The sequence below is a fragment of the Balaenoptera physalus genome (assembly GCF_965194825.1).
Source record: "Balaenoptera physalus genome assembly, chromosome: 16".
Classification (NCBI taxonomy): Eukaryota; Metazoa; Chordata; class Mammalia; order Artiodactyla; family Balaenopteridae; genus Balaenoptera; species Balaenoptera physalus.
In genome coordinates, this window is record NC_138898.1 from 54,605,639 (window position 1) to 54,620,205 (window position 14,567).

General features: G+C 46.2%; 1 protein-coding gene across 2 annotated transcripts in view; it reads right to left on the bottom strand.

The window, feature by feature from the left end:
- The window catches only part of ADCY9 (adenylate cyclase 9), a 121,465-nt gene that overhangs the window by 37,810 nt on the left and 69,088 nt on the right, over positions 1 to 14,567 (bottom strand). For both annotated transcript variants that reach the window (XM_082428680.1, XM_082428679.1), the window contains exon 3: positions 7,287 to 7,477. In XM_082428680.1, coding sequence (XP_082284806.1) covers positions 7,287 to 7,477 — 191 coding nt within the window. The remainder of the gene's footprint in view (positions 1 to 7,286; positions 7,478 to 14,567) is intronic.

A 14,567-nucleotide genomic window follows, 5' to 3' on the forward strand; every position in this document is an offset into this window, starting at 1 on the left:
CCAGAGTCACAGTTAGAGAATGGCAGGGGGACAAGGCCCTTGACCCCAGCCACACATGTGACATCTCTGCGCGAACAGGGACAGCCTGCCGTGCGGGGCAGGGGCCACCCCGGCTGTGACCTGCCACGGGCAGGCCAGGCACCCTCCCCAAGCTAGCGGATCGGCACAGGCATTCACACTCCCAAATAGATGACTTCTGCTAACAAAATCCTAGAGGAAAGTAGAAGCCGGATATTAGAGGAAAATAGAAACGGTAATTATTACAGAAAAAGAAAGGCATCCAGAAGCGATAAGAACAGAAAAGTGGACAGCCTGCGAATACTGGAGGCAAAACAACAAACAAACAAAACACACACCTGTAAAAACCAGGTGCAAAATCTCTAAGCCACAGAGTGTAGAACCACTGAAACCTCATAGATTCCTGAGCCCTAAGCGACCTAAGTGAGTTTAATAATCGAGGCTGATAAGACAAGAAAAGTGTCACCGTGGTGTGGTAAAGTTCCATCAGAAAGTCAAAGGAAGAAAATGTTTGGTATTTGGGGAAATTTATTTCATGTGCAGTACTTTACTACCTGATGATGTCAATTAAATGAGCTGAACTAACCTTTCCATTTCAATTCACACGTAATATATAACAATAACAAGCATATTTATATTACATAAAAATAATATAAACATAATATTTTATACATATGTATTAAAATGTTTTATTTTGAAACAAGTTTAGACTTAAACAGAGTGGGAAAGACAGTTCAGAGAGTCCCCATACGTCCACCCCAGCTTCCCCTAACATTACTTAGCATCTTACATGAACCGTGGCCCAGTTACCAAAACTAACAGATTAACACTGGCACGGTACTATTAACCACGCTGCAGATTTTACTCAGATGTCCTTTTCCTGTTCCAGGATCCCACGCACATTTAGTCTCCTCCAGTCTGGGACATTTTTGAAGTGTCCTGGTTAGGTATTTTGTAAAATGTCCTTGAATTTGGATTTGTCTAATGTTTCCTCACGAGTTGACTGAGGTTTAGGATTTGAGGGAAGAAACCCACAGAGGTGATATGCCCTTCTCTGCACGTACCACAGGGTGGGGGGTGGTACATGATACCGCTGGTTTTCTTAATTGTGATGCTAACCATCATCATTTGGTGAAGGTGGGCCCTGCTAGGTTTTCCACTGTCGAGTTACTAGTCTTCCCTTTCTTTCTTTATTTTTTGGCTGTGCCGCATGGCTTGTGGGATCTCAGTTCCCCCACCAGGGATTGAACCCTGGGCCATGGCAGTATAAGCCCGGAATCCTAACCACCAGGGAACTCCCTAACTATTCTTCCCTTTAAAATGAATAAATATCTAAGGGGAGATGCTTGGAGGCTATGCAAATGTCCTGTTTCTCCTTAAACGTCTACCTGCTGATTTTAGAATTCACTGATGGATCTTGCCTGTAGCACTTATTACTGTGATGCTCTAAAGGTGATTTTTCTTTCCCTCACTCCTTCTACAATCTATTAGCTGGAATTCTTCTATAAGGAAGAGTTGTCAATTTATATGTGATGTGCTTCCTCCTAATTGAAGGAAACACACACACGTCTCAAAATATAGACACAACTTGAAAAGTCCTTTTTAAAAAAACTTACTTTACATCCACATTTCAGAGCAGCCTTCAGATTACTATTTACTTATTTGTGTTGCAGCTTTATGGAGATATAATTCACATACCATACAACTCATTATCTAAAGTCTATAATTCAATAGTTTTTAGTATAGTCACAGAATTGTGCAGCCATCAACCATCACCACTATCAACTCAAGACAACTATTTACAATAAATACTTAATGTCTAAACTACACACACACACACACACACACACACACACACACGGAGAGAGAGAGAGAGAGAGGGAGAGATAGAGAGAGAGAGAGAAAGAGAAAGCTATTACTTTTTCCATCTATAATAAAGTAAAAGGCCCTCACTTCCTCAAACTGAACTGACTAAGCCTATTCATAATGATTTTACATACAAATAACAAGGAGATAAGAAGTGATCATTTTCTTAGAATCATTTAAAAAGCCATAGCGACTGTCACAGAAGGGTGTTCCTAGGGCAAGTGACCTCAAAGGGAAAGTATAACCCTTGTGAGACAGGACAGGCCCTCTCTGAATCCCCTCACGTGGGTGAATCCACTTTATCAGCCTCATATCACCAACTGTAAACAGAGAGAAACACCCCATGAGCACATGCCCTGGGTTCTGAATAAGGGATTAAGGCAAACTCACGAAGATCAGCCAAGCAGGTGCATCCCACGGAGGTCTTTCAGGGATGACATAAGATGCTCTCACAGCTCACGTGGCTCAATGATTAGGACGGATGTGATAAAACACCATCCACATCTTTGGTTTGCATTTCTTTGCTCTTTGCAAACACGTCAGCCTGGCTATTTTTATTGGCATGCGCAGTCTCCCTCCATCCATCACCCACAGGGTTCATGATAAATGAGCAGCAGACACCACAGCAGGGCTGGGGCCACACAAAACAGGTTGCACGTGTGCCGTGTCTACATCCCTTACAGCAACGATTAGCTGCAACAACTGAAGGACCCCCTTCAGCTCACAGCAAACAGGGACCTTCCCGAGAGACTCAGTGACTCCTTGTGGGCGAACCAAACAGCGCCTCTGCCTGCTCCTGTCCTCCCTGCTCCTTCTGCGGTCAGCATCCGCCACTCCGTGCGGACTGAGTGAAAGTGCGCTCCAGGGCCAGCTGAGCTTCTCCAACCCCAGCATTCGCGGCGTGACTTCAGTTAATCTTCACGGCAGCCCTGAGAAATTGCCATTTGCCTGTGGCTTACAGCCATGAGGTGACCTGTTCGACCCCAAAGCCAAGGCTTTGACATGGATCCTCAGCTTTAGGTTCCAGCCTTTCTGAGGCACCCAGCCACCTTCCGTGACACTGACGTGGCGAGGCCTTGTCTCCTTCCCTGGCTCCCTTCTTGCTTCCTCACCCCAAACCCTCCGGTACCTCTGCAGCTCAGCCCAGACAGCTGAGTGCCACCGTTCTGGTGGGACCCCCCTCCCCCCAGTATGTGACGTCAGGTCCTTCCTGAGGAGCAGCTCTCACGACCAGCCACTCAAGAAGCCAAGGCTTAGGTGTGAAGGGTTCCCTCTGACGTATGACCTCAAGGCCAAAGCCCTTGACCTCTGCCATCACTACTGTTTCTTAGCAGGTCATCATAGTACTCAGACTATTTATGAAATATCAGGTGGCAATTGTCCAGCTGTGAACTGGGAGATAACTTACAGACACACAGGGTACGTGTGCCAGGAGCGGAAAACAAGTGCTTCATGGGCATCACCTTGGTTCTGCCTAGGCTTCCAGTTCAGCCCTCAGTCTAACTCTGCAGAGCTACGTGTCTCTGCATGTAATTAAAAAACTAAAAACATAAGCCAAAAGAAAGTCGTAATTATCTACTACATGCCAGGCACCATGCTGGACCCTTTGGAAAAACTTAAGTTATGTAACAAACAGGCCCTGCATTCAGATAGATCAGAGAAAGGGGCGTAAGAAACAAGCAAGTATTTCAGGTTGCGTATGTTATAACCAAGAGGTACAGACTAACTGAATTAAGGCTTCAGAGATGGGGTGGCGGCATCACTAGCTAGAGGAGTCACAGGAAACTAAGGAAGTGCACGGTGAGAAAAGAGGGGAGTTTATGGGGACAGGGAAGCGATCGCACTGCAGGCGAGAGCAACAGGACCAAGCCTCTGTGGATTCACTCGAGAATTTACAGAACACCTTTCCTCTAATACCTTGGTTCTTTCAAGGAACTAAGGAAACCAAGGTCCTCTAAAACCGAGTTCTCCTGCCGAGTTTATGATTAATCTCTCTGTCCCAAACTTTATTCCTTTTCTTGTCCCCTCTAACCTCAACTCTGTGCTAACTAAACACTCCTCAGCCAGAGTCAGGTGACTAAGATGGCTATCGTCAATAACATCGCTAACGCACTAAACTGCTGTTGTCGATCTCACTGTTAAGGTACAAACTCAGGTTGTTTCTCCAGGGCAAGATGAGCAGCAGACCCCCCCATCCATGGACCACCTGGCCTGAGAATCGTAAACCAGAGACATCCTGACTCTCAAAACTACGATTAAGAAATGTCACAGAAATGTCACAACACGATGATTAACCCTAGCTTCACTGTTCTTCCCCCCTTTAACTCAAAGACCAAGCTGGAGTGGATCTGAGGCTTGTCTCCCACTCCTTTGCTTGGTGCCCTGCAAATAAACCCTGACTTTGCTGCAGACACCCACTGTCAGAGTTAGGCTTTCTGCACTGTGGGCAAAAGAGCCCTTTTGCTTGGTTACAAAACTCCTTCCACTAGATAAGCACACCCCCAAAAGGAACAGCTTGAAAGAAGAAATCTTTGGTCAAGAGGCCAGAGAATGCTGCATACCACTTCCCTCTCTGGAGACCTATCCATGCATGTTAGCATGCTAAAGGCTCTGAGAAGGCCTGCAGTAAAGAAACCCCTTCAGTGTTGTTTCACCCATATTGACTTGACCACAGAACACTTTTTCCATACTGGACGCCCATTTCCATCTTGAGAAACTACTGTTCAAGGGAACCTACTTGGGGAATCCTCCTTAGACCAGGCCTCTTCCACTGGTCAGGGCTTCCGGCGCTGGGCAGCAGGAGGAGGGAGATGTGGGGAGACAGAAATCCCCATGGGAGTCAACTCTTGTTGGCTGCGGCGGCAGCAGCAACAAAGGGAAAGAAGTCTGTTGACAGAAAGAGTCAACAGATCCTGGGAAAGGATGAGGAGGAACACATCTGTGATGCAGCGAATCAGAACAGCTCACTGTGGTGCAGACAACATGGAGCAACAAACCAGTGGCACACATGAGCCACCGACACGCTTGTGGGATAAATCTCCTCAGAGAACCTGGAGCAAGAGACTGCGATTTCACTTTTGTATTGTTCAAAAACTCTTACTTGAGGGAAGGCCTTGTATGTCAGATTACAATCTATGTAATCTTTAAAGGAGACCTCACTTTTCTGCCTTTCAAGTCTAGGATGACGGTTCATAGCGATTCACTTGCTTCCCCGGTGCTTATGCCTCTCAGCCGCCTGCCCTGGCCTGACCTGCACCCAGGAACCAGGGCCCAGAGCAGGGTTGTGAGGAGGGACCCCAAGTGGCAAAGCCTGGCATGGAGACTGGGCCTATCTCCTCATGCTCCTTCCACTCCAACCGTGAACCCCAGGGACCCTATGCTTCAGAGGCGTCCCTCATCTCAGATGTCCTGTTATCCCCCAAACACCATCAAAACACCCCCAAAATTATACTTCATATCCACTCATCTTTCCCTCCTGGAAGGGGCAGAAAGATCCTTTTTTTTTTTTTTCTCAAATTCCTTTTGGTAAACACAGTTAACTTCATAGATCACAAGATTATTTGGAAAATTTATACATGGCAATAGAGTATGCTGAATAGTTTTTGCCCAACCAGATCAAAAACAAATAAATATATAAATAGGTTTATGACTAGAACAAGAAATGTTCCGTCGGGGGGAGAGAAAACCTTCTTAAGGCAATTTAGCGCAGAATGCCTGTCATTAACACTGCAGGTGTGTGATACAGTGAGGTCCTCAAGGGCACACGCCCTCATGGATAGAAACACACACACACATCACCTAAAGTGGCAGACAAACGCAACAAAACATTTATTTTTGGCTTTGAGCTCTATTTCTCTACTTGACTACAGCTCAGTTGGAAGCCTGAGGAAACAATTTCTCCCCAAATAATAAGGCCGTATTTGGAAGCCATGTTTTTGCTCCCCTCCCCACCTAGCTCTTCCCGGCCCATGTTCAGTGGTAGCCTGTGAGCAGGGGGCTCCTCTTTCTGACTCCTGCAAGACAGCAGCCCGGGCAAAGAGTGCATTAAGTGCATATAATGCCTGCAGGCATTAAGGAAATTTCAGCTACATCCGCTGCTATGCATGTGCCAGAGAGCACGGGGAAGGACAGGGTCTAATACCCTATCCTCAACAGGTGTGAGTTTACCCTTCCCTGCTAGGGGACATCGGGTCATGTCTGGAGACCTTGGTTGCCATGCTGGTAAGAGAGGGTGCTACTGGCATCTAGTGGGTGGAGGCCAGGGATGCTGCTCAACACCCCACCATGCACAGGACGTCCCCTCCACAAACAGTTCTCTGGCCCAACATGCTGATGGTGTCGAGGCTGAGAAACCCTGCATTAAGTGAACAAAGCACACGATGAAAACGATACGTGTGTGCTGTCCACAAACCTGAACACAGGAACCGCACACAGTGCCTGGATGAGAGACACCATGAAGTCCAACACAGTGAAATAATCTGGACACTGCAGCTGAGTGCCCCATTATGATGCCATCAGCTGAAGTACCAAGATCACAAGCTTTCAACTCTGTTAATGATGTGGATAGGCAGGAATGTACTGGATTACAGCCATACCAATAGGCCATCGTCCTGACCAAACATCACTGTGTTACTTGAGAGCACAAAACAGTGATGTGGAACTGTTTTAACCGTCTCTCTCTTTAAAAAAAAAAAAAAGGAAACGGCAAATATTTAAACTGTAAAAATAAACAAGAGGTATCAGTGGGGGAACTAAATCAAATGTGAAACCTGAGGAACAACTCACATGCCAGAGTGATTTCGCATGCCCAGGGTCCATCGTGTTAATTCCCCGGTAGTTTATTGGGACAGAAATGGGAGCATCTATGCAGCCACCAGGAGATCTCTGTCCCAGTGATGAAATATTATAATGTTCTTGGCAAGCCTGCACTCTTCCAATGATCTACAGCACAAGATTCACCCACACCAACAAGATTTAAAATAATCATAAAACACTGAATTTCAAGAGATGTGTGAGTATTTGAGAAAGTGGTCTCTGAAATAAGATACAAACTAGCCCTCCAAGCAAGATGCTGGGAGAATCACCTTTACTCTTATCATTTATCGTTAGCTTTCAGAAATCCCAAAAGACATCATAGGTCGCAGAAAAAGAAAATAATAACTCAAGTGAGAAGCAACTCTATGCAGTGTAGAAAGAAAATGGAGGTGCATATGTCAAAAAAGCAAAGATATTAAAAATGCAAAATGCTGCTAACTTTATACTAAATTTAAAAATCATAAAAACCAGATGGAAGGGCATTCCAAGTCGTCTGCCATAGACCCGAAGGCTGTTTATTATTTCACATGTTCTACTGCAGAATTAGTATCAAGTTTTAGAAGTAGGAAAAAAAAAAAAAAACTAACCTTAAGGTTATCAAAGGTTTTGACAGTCTGCGCCAAGTCACTGACACTCCCTGGCGATGCTGTCCCCTGTCCCCTAGGGCCTGAGGACACCCGTGAGCCGTCAATGACCTCAAAGCCAGAAAGCAAGGCCTCTGAACAGCTGCAATGAGACTCCTTCGCTCTCTGACCCGCTATCAGGTATGTCTTCAAACCTATGGATAAAAATTACAGTCAGCACAGGTGGACACCAGCGTTGGTCGAAACGCAGCTCCGTCTTGCTCTCTACGCAGGACACGCTCCTAGAAAGTTGAGAGTAAAGTGAAAATGAGAATAGGTCATATTTTACTACTACTCCCATGACCTTTCCAGAGATGCGCAGCCTCAGGGAGAACGACTGCCTCCAAAACACACCATGTATTCACGCTGTGTTTTCTCTGAATGGAGGCTGCATGCTTCATCTTCTGGGGCTGAAACAAGGGTTTAAAAGTCCTTCCTTGGAAGGGTCACGTGGCCTCTTTCGGACGGCAGCAGAGCCCACTGAGTGCGGACCCTATACATTTCGTGGGTTTGTTTCTATCTGTAAATACCAGTCGCCAACATTCATAATGGTCAGCCTAGATGTGAGGGTGACTACAGACCATGTTACCTACGTCAGGCACTGTCAACCACCATGAAAAGGGAGACCAGAATAGGCACGAGCAGGGGAACTAAGCCCTCCCTCGATTCAGACTTATCAAGTATCTCTTTTCTGTTGGGTCCAAACATTCACACAGCAGGAACATCAGCTTTTTTTTTTTTTTAATATTTATTTATTTATTTATTTGGTTGCACCGTGTCTTAGTTGTGGCCAGTGGGCTCCTTAGTTGCGGCTTGCCGGCTCCTTAGTTGCAGCTCGCCGGCTCCTTAGTTGCAGAACGTGGGCTCCTTAGTTGCAGCTCCAGGGTTCCTTAGTTGCAGCTCGCCAGCTCCTTAGTTGTGGCACTCGATCTCTTAGTTGTGGCATGCATGTGGGATCTAGTTCCCTGACCAGGGATTGAATCCAGGCCACCCGCACTGGGAGTGCAGAGTCTTATCCACTGCGCCACCAGGGAAGTCGCAGAACATCAGCTTTTTGTCAAGCTGCAGTCTACGTGAATTTTATTCTCTCACAAAATCCCCACTGTAAAAAAAAGTTGGTTAAATGGACTATTAACCTACAACTTTACAATCCCCATTAAAGGCTGAAGTAACAATATATGCTATAGTGTTAAGGAGCTGTAACAGGTGGGCTGGGCCCTGCTCCTGGTGTACAGGACTATCTGCTGGGAGGGGAGTAAGGAGCAGCTTTTCCAGGTGGAACTCAAGGGCTTTCTGAAAAAGAAGCAAGCCTTATTTAAAGAAATCCATTGTTAGTCCTTACTGGAATTTAACCAGACTACGAATTTATGAAAGGGAGTGACAATGTGATTTATTCAATAAACATTTATTTTAGGCCTGGTGTATGCTGTACACAGAGAATAAAATCAGAACAAAGCAGGATTCCCTCTTAAGGAGTTTAAGCTTCAGCAGAAGGTGGTAGAGAAAAGGCATCATGGGACTTCCCTGGCGGTCCAGTGGTTAAGACTTCGTCTTCCAATGCAGGGGGTGCGGGTTCCATCCCTGGTCGGGGAGCTAAGATCCCACATGCCGTGTGGACAAAAAACCAAAACAGAAAACAGAAGCAATATTGTAACATGTTGAATAAAGAAATTTAAAAATGGCCCATGTCAAAAAAAAATCTTAAAAAAACAAAAGACTCTATATACTATCTAAGAAAATAAAGTACATTTAAAAAAAAAAAAAAAGAAAAGAAAAGCCATCATGGAGAGACCCAATCAAGAGGTGACATGTGTCTGCGCTGCTGGATCCATACAGTTTCTCGCACTCAGTACATATTTAATAAATGCTCTAAAATTAATTAAGCAAATAACCCTGGGACTACTTAATCAGTAATCCTTAATCATTTTATAATTAAACCACCATTTCATCACTTTATCTTTCTTCCTCTCCCTCCCTCCTTATAAAATACTGTATAGCGTACGTTTTTAGGTCAACCGTTCTGAGAATTTGGCAAGAGTCCCAGGACACCTAGAGACATCCAGGAGTGTAGCCAAAACACAGGTGGGATCCAAAGACTGAGATAAATAATTTTAGATGCTAACTGACCCCAAAAGAGATTGTTAAATGCTCACTCTTAACTAAGGTCCTGAACTTTCATGTATTTTTTTCCAACCAAAAATATACATCCCAAATGATATATAGGATCAATCACAGTTCTGACTAGCTACATGTATAAACTTGAAAGGGAAGCATTAACTAGAATACAACAGAAGGGTAAAAGTAGCTTTGCGTGAATTTCTCAGACTCTGTTACAGAAAACACTGAACTGATTTTATCATTTCGCCTTGGGAGAGTCAGAAAACACAAGCTCTGTGGGCTGAGGAGAGAAAAGCCCTATTTCTGACCTGCCGTGGCATCTCATCCCTGGCTTCGCCCAACCAGGGCATGAAGAGGCCTGGTCCCTGGAGCTGCTGTAACTAGTCCCTCTCGAACTCCCGGGTGTGGCAGGTAAGTCACCTGCAGCGGGTGGGGAGGGGGGCCCGGCGAGCACCTGCAGCCGCTGCAGGGGCTGCCTTGAGGAACAGATAAAGGAAGGGCATTTTTTGGATTGCAGGGGTGAGGAGCTGAGGCTGCAGGGGAAGGTTTTCCGTTGTGTCTGTAGCTGGCCCCGACCCCAGAACTGCATTCCCATGGGGAGGCCGGCAGCTCGGGGCTCCCCTGCCCGGGGCTCTGCACCCCTGGGCCCTGCTCCCAGTCAGCTCTCTCACCCCCAGGAGGGGTCCTCAGTCAGGGAAGCGCTTATCCCCTCCCTGTATGGCTCCTCGGGCAAGAGCAGGTGAAGGAGGCCTTTCCTGGAGGCGTGACAACTACAGCAGAGAAAGGGCTGAGCCTGCAGCCCCTGCAGGGCCACGAAGACATGATGATGATGCAGCCAGTCCTCCAAGCAGGAGTGCGCCCTCCACCTGGGCATGGAGCCAGCTCCGCAGCACAGGCTCTGATGCCTGCCTTGGGGTTGGCACCCCTGAGGTTTGTCGTTGCTGCTTTGAATTGTGACTACTGAGTTGCCGCTCATCGCTCAAACATTTATTAAGTGCCTCTGTTTACCATGCACTGTGAGGGTGCTGAGGGGACAAGCGTGAACATGGCAGCCGTGACCCTCCCTGTACGGGGCAGCTCCTGCAGGGGGATCTCGGCAGCAAGTGGGTACGCCTACCCGGTCCAGGACCAGGAAGCACAGGAGGGTGTATCTCACAAAGACTCAGAGGTTTGGGAAGGCCTCCTGGGTGAAGTCCCCTCCACGTTGAGGGCTACAAGATGAGAAGAGGCCAGCCCAGCGAAAGCCACCAGGACCAGGGGCTGGGACAGCGTGGTCAGACTGTGGGTGTCACCAGAATAGTCGATGAACCGGACTCCAGAAAGGGAGCCTTCAGCAGGCAGAGTGGAGGGATGGAGGTGAGTGTCGTGTGGCTGGAACAGAGAACATGTCGGGGGCGGCGGGGGAGGGGAGCAGAGAGGAGCTGAAGTCCGTGCAGGGCACCAGGGAGACCAGCTCCAGGAGCCTTCACTCTGGGGGCAACAGGGGTGAGGAGGAGTAACGAGCAGGCACCAGGCTGAGGAAAGGCCAGGGAGCCCTGGAAACACCAGCCACAAGTGGGTGGTGAGGGAGTCAAGGGACAAGGGAGGTGGGAAATAATGGTGAGACCTACTCCTCTCGAAGTGCGGGGGCAACAGGCAAGGCTGCCACGGCAAGCACGAGTGTAACGGGTAAGGGCGTGTGGCTTCCGGGGAGAAGCCCTGGGATTCAGGCTCTGTCCCTCCTAAACGTGTGATGCAGTGAGATACTTCATGGCTCCACATCTCACTAAGAATAGGACTCACCCCACAGGGCTGACTCGAGGATTAAATGATTAACACACGTGAAACCTTCACGGCAGTGCCTGGCGCACAGTAAAAACTCAGTAACGTTAGCTATTATTATCAATGTGGGTGTTTGACCTGCTTATCGCTGGGAGTCTTTTTTATGCTCCTTCTATGTACAAAAGCATTTGCAGGACTGTTAAATCAATAACTGCTCCAAATTTGTTCCTAACTTGAAGTTTTCTTTGGGTAGCTCCTAACAATCAACCTGTATTAGTAACGCAGCAATGCGAGTGTTCCAAAGGACAAACGCACAGATGTGTCCATGGCAAGCAAAAAATCGGTGAACAAATTAAGCAACTTTTAATTTATGCTTCAATATGGAAAGTTAGATTTAAAGTGAAATGTTTTGCCAAAACTGGAGTGATATCAGTAATGATAAAGTCAGACCGGATATGAAAGGTCCCAGGGAACGTATCAGGGCCGGGTGACTGGCTGCAGTCAGGAGAGGTCATAAGACATAAGGATTTAATGAGTAACTACACACATGGACCTTGGGGTCCAAGTTCGTTAGAATGGCTCTTTTAGAGCAGAAAGTCAAAAGGCAGCTAGATTATTTATTTCGTTAAGTATAGTGTAAACAGGAGAACAATTAATAAGGTTTCTTATATTCTTTCCTGGTAATTGACTTTAAACCTCACTGGCACAGATGCCTTTCATCGGCTTAATTCACAGCAGGTGGAGAAGTGGGGAAGACGGTTCCCATGAGCTCCTGTCTGACGGAGGCGTCGTCTGCAGCTGTGTGTGCCCGGGAGGCTGACGTGGTTAACAGTCTTAACTATAGCATCAATTCTTCGAGGAGAAAAACTGAGCCTTGCACACAACTTGTGTCTAGTTTTCGTGAGCTGAGTGTGATTTGAGTGAGTGCCAAAGTCCATTTTGGAAAAGAAAGACTATTCTGGCCTTTTAATCACGGTCTTTTTCTGCAGGACTCTTGCTTTGGAGGGCGATACCCTCAATCCAAGAACCAAGGGCCCGAGTGTCAACCCAACAGAAAGAGGAGAATAATCAGGAAGGAAAGAATGTCTGGAGGTGTGTTGGGAGTTAGCAGCGTGACATAGCAAACGCCTGGGAGCTTGCATCACTGATGATCTGAAACAATCAATATAAGGGAGGCAACCAGTTTGGGCCGGTTCACAAACCAAAGGGTCTAAAAACTTATTCACTTTGTAATGAATTTTTCCTTCTAATGATATCTGTAATGGCCGAGTAGCATGAGGATTATTTAAACTAAAATGTAGTCAGTCAATACGGAAAATAAAGATTAAAAGCGCTCAATCTTAATCTACCAAATAACCAGGGCCTAAAAACTATAGATATGATATTTCATCATTATCTATTGCTTCTGCTTAGGAAGACCAAAAGTTTTGGTGAAAAAAAAAAAAAAAAGCATTTTCCACCTTGTTAACATCAAAACACTCTGGATGGGCCTAAGTCCTCTCTGCTCCTATGTGAAACAATTAATCACAAGGAGGTGATCCGTCCTCGTTTTCCCAACACTTGACAATAAATCACAAGTTCCGACAGCAAATGGCTGTGGGTGAAACTTAACCTTCTTCTTAAAAAGTGAAGTCCCAAACAGTAAAATACGAGACAGATTAACCCAAGCAGGTGAAAGAAACAAAGGGTGGGCACCACGCCTGAGTGGCTTGATCTTGACTACACCTTTAGCCTAACCAACAGACTCTTTCAAGAACATGCACGTGCGCACGCCCACCCCACAGCTGCTCCTGTGGCGGGCGTCCTCTGCACCAGCCTCCACGTCTCTGCAGGAACGGGTACATGTCACGGCCAAAGGTGAGTGACTGGGCAGTCACCTCGTGACCACGTTTCCCTGAGCTGTCTTCTTCTGAACTTTCCCACTTGACATGAATAAGGGCTACCCTGCTCAATGCTCAGAACTAATGCTGGTAGAGTCCAGTGTAACTGCCTTCAAAGACCCACTCCTCCCACCTCTAAAAAACTCCCGAATTACGGTTTAATACCCAGGCCTTCAAAAACTATGAAACGAGTTCTTTTAAAGGTAGCATTTGGCTGTTTATGGAAACAGGCTGCCAGGTACTAACCAACTCATTTATTCATTGGCTCATTCACACATTCACTTACCCAGCAAATAAAACATTTATTGAGTACCTACTAAGGGTAAGGACCTGGGCTGAGTGTTGAAAGAAATGAATAGGAAAAAGGAATGCTCTGGTGTTAGCAACAGTGCGGATGAAAACCGTGACCCAAAATAGAAATACCAGTCACCTAATGATGACCCCATTTCAAAGGGCTGCTGTGAGGATTAAATGAGTTAATGCTTTTCCTTAGAGCATCTTCAGGAACACTCAGGAGTAACTCAGAGTAGACTGAGGAAGGGCATGAAGTAATGCTCATAAAGAATTACATGGGAGGATGGGAGGCTGGCAGTGAGGGAGAGAACAATGAGTAAGTGATGACGCATCGACAAGAAGAGAGAATCATGTGAAGTCAAGTCTGTGTGCTGGTGGGATGTTCGCAAGTGACAAAAGGCGTTTTTACAGTGAGTTTTAGAAAACAAAAGGAAAGTGAAGGTCTATGATAACTATCTTGGAATACTGTATACAACAGAGTTGAAATAATCAGAAGAGACTATGAAACAAGACAGCTAGAAGGAAGAGTGTCGGGAACTGAGACAGACTAACAACTAATAAACTGTTATTCACCAAATGTTAACCCAGAGAGTGGTCATCAGACACAAGAAAGCACGTCAGGTCACATCTGGAGCAATTATAGGAGGAGCCACAGACCGTATTCTTTTCCCTGGAGAATTGAGAAATAACAGTTAATTTTAAGATTTTAACTTAAGTTAAACTAACAGTTTAAAAATTAATAATTAGGGACTTCCCTGGTGGCGTAGTGGTTAAGAATCCACCTGCCAATGCAGGGGACACGGATTTAAGCCCTGCTCCGGGAAGATCCCACATGCCGTGGAGCAACTAAGCCCGTGTGCCACAACTACTGAGCCTGCACTCTAGAGCCCACGAGCCACAACTACTGAGCCCACGTGCCACAACTACTGAAGCCCACGCACCTAGAGCCCGTGCTTCGCAACAAGAGAAGCCACCGCAATGAGAAACCCGCGCACGACAACAAAGAGTAGCCCCTGCTCGTTGCAACTAGAGAAAGCCCGCGTGCGGCAACAAAGACCCAATGCAACCATAAATAAATAAATAAATAAAATTTTTAATTAATAATTAATTTTAAGAGTGGCAGATTTATGTACAGGATAGACAATGGAAAACAGATTCTAGAAAGAAGATAAATGAAAGACTCAATTTAAAA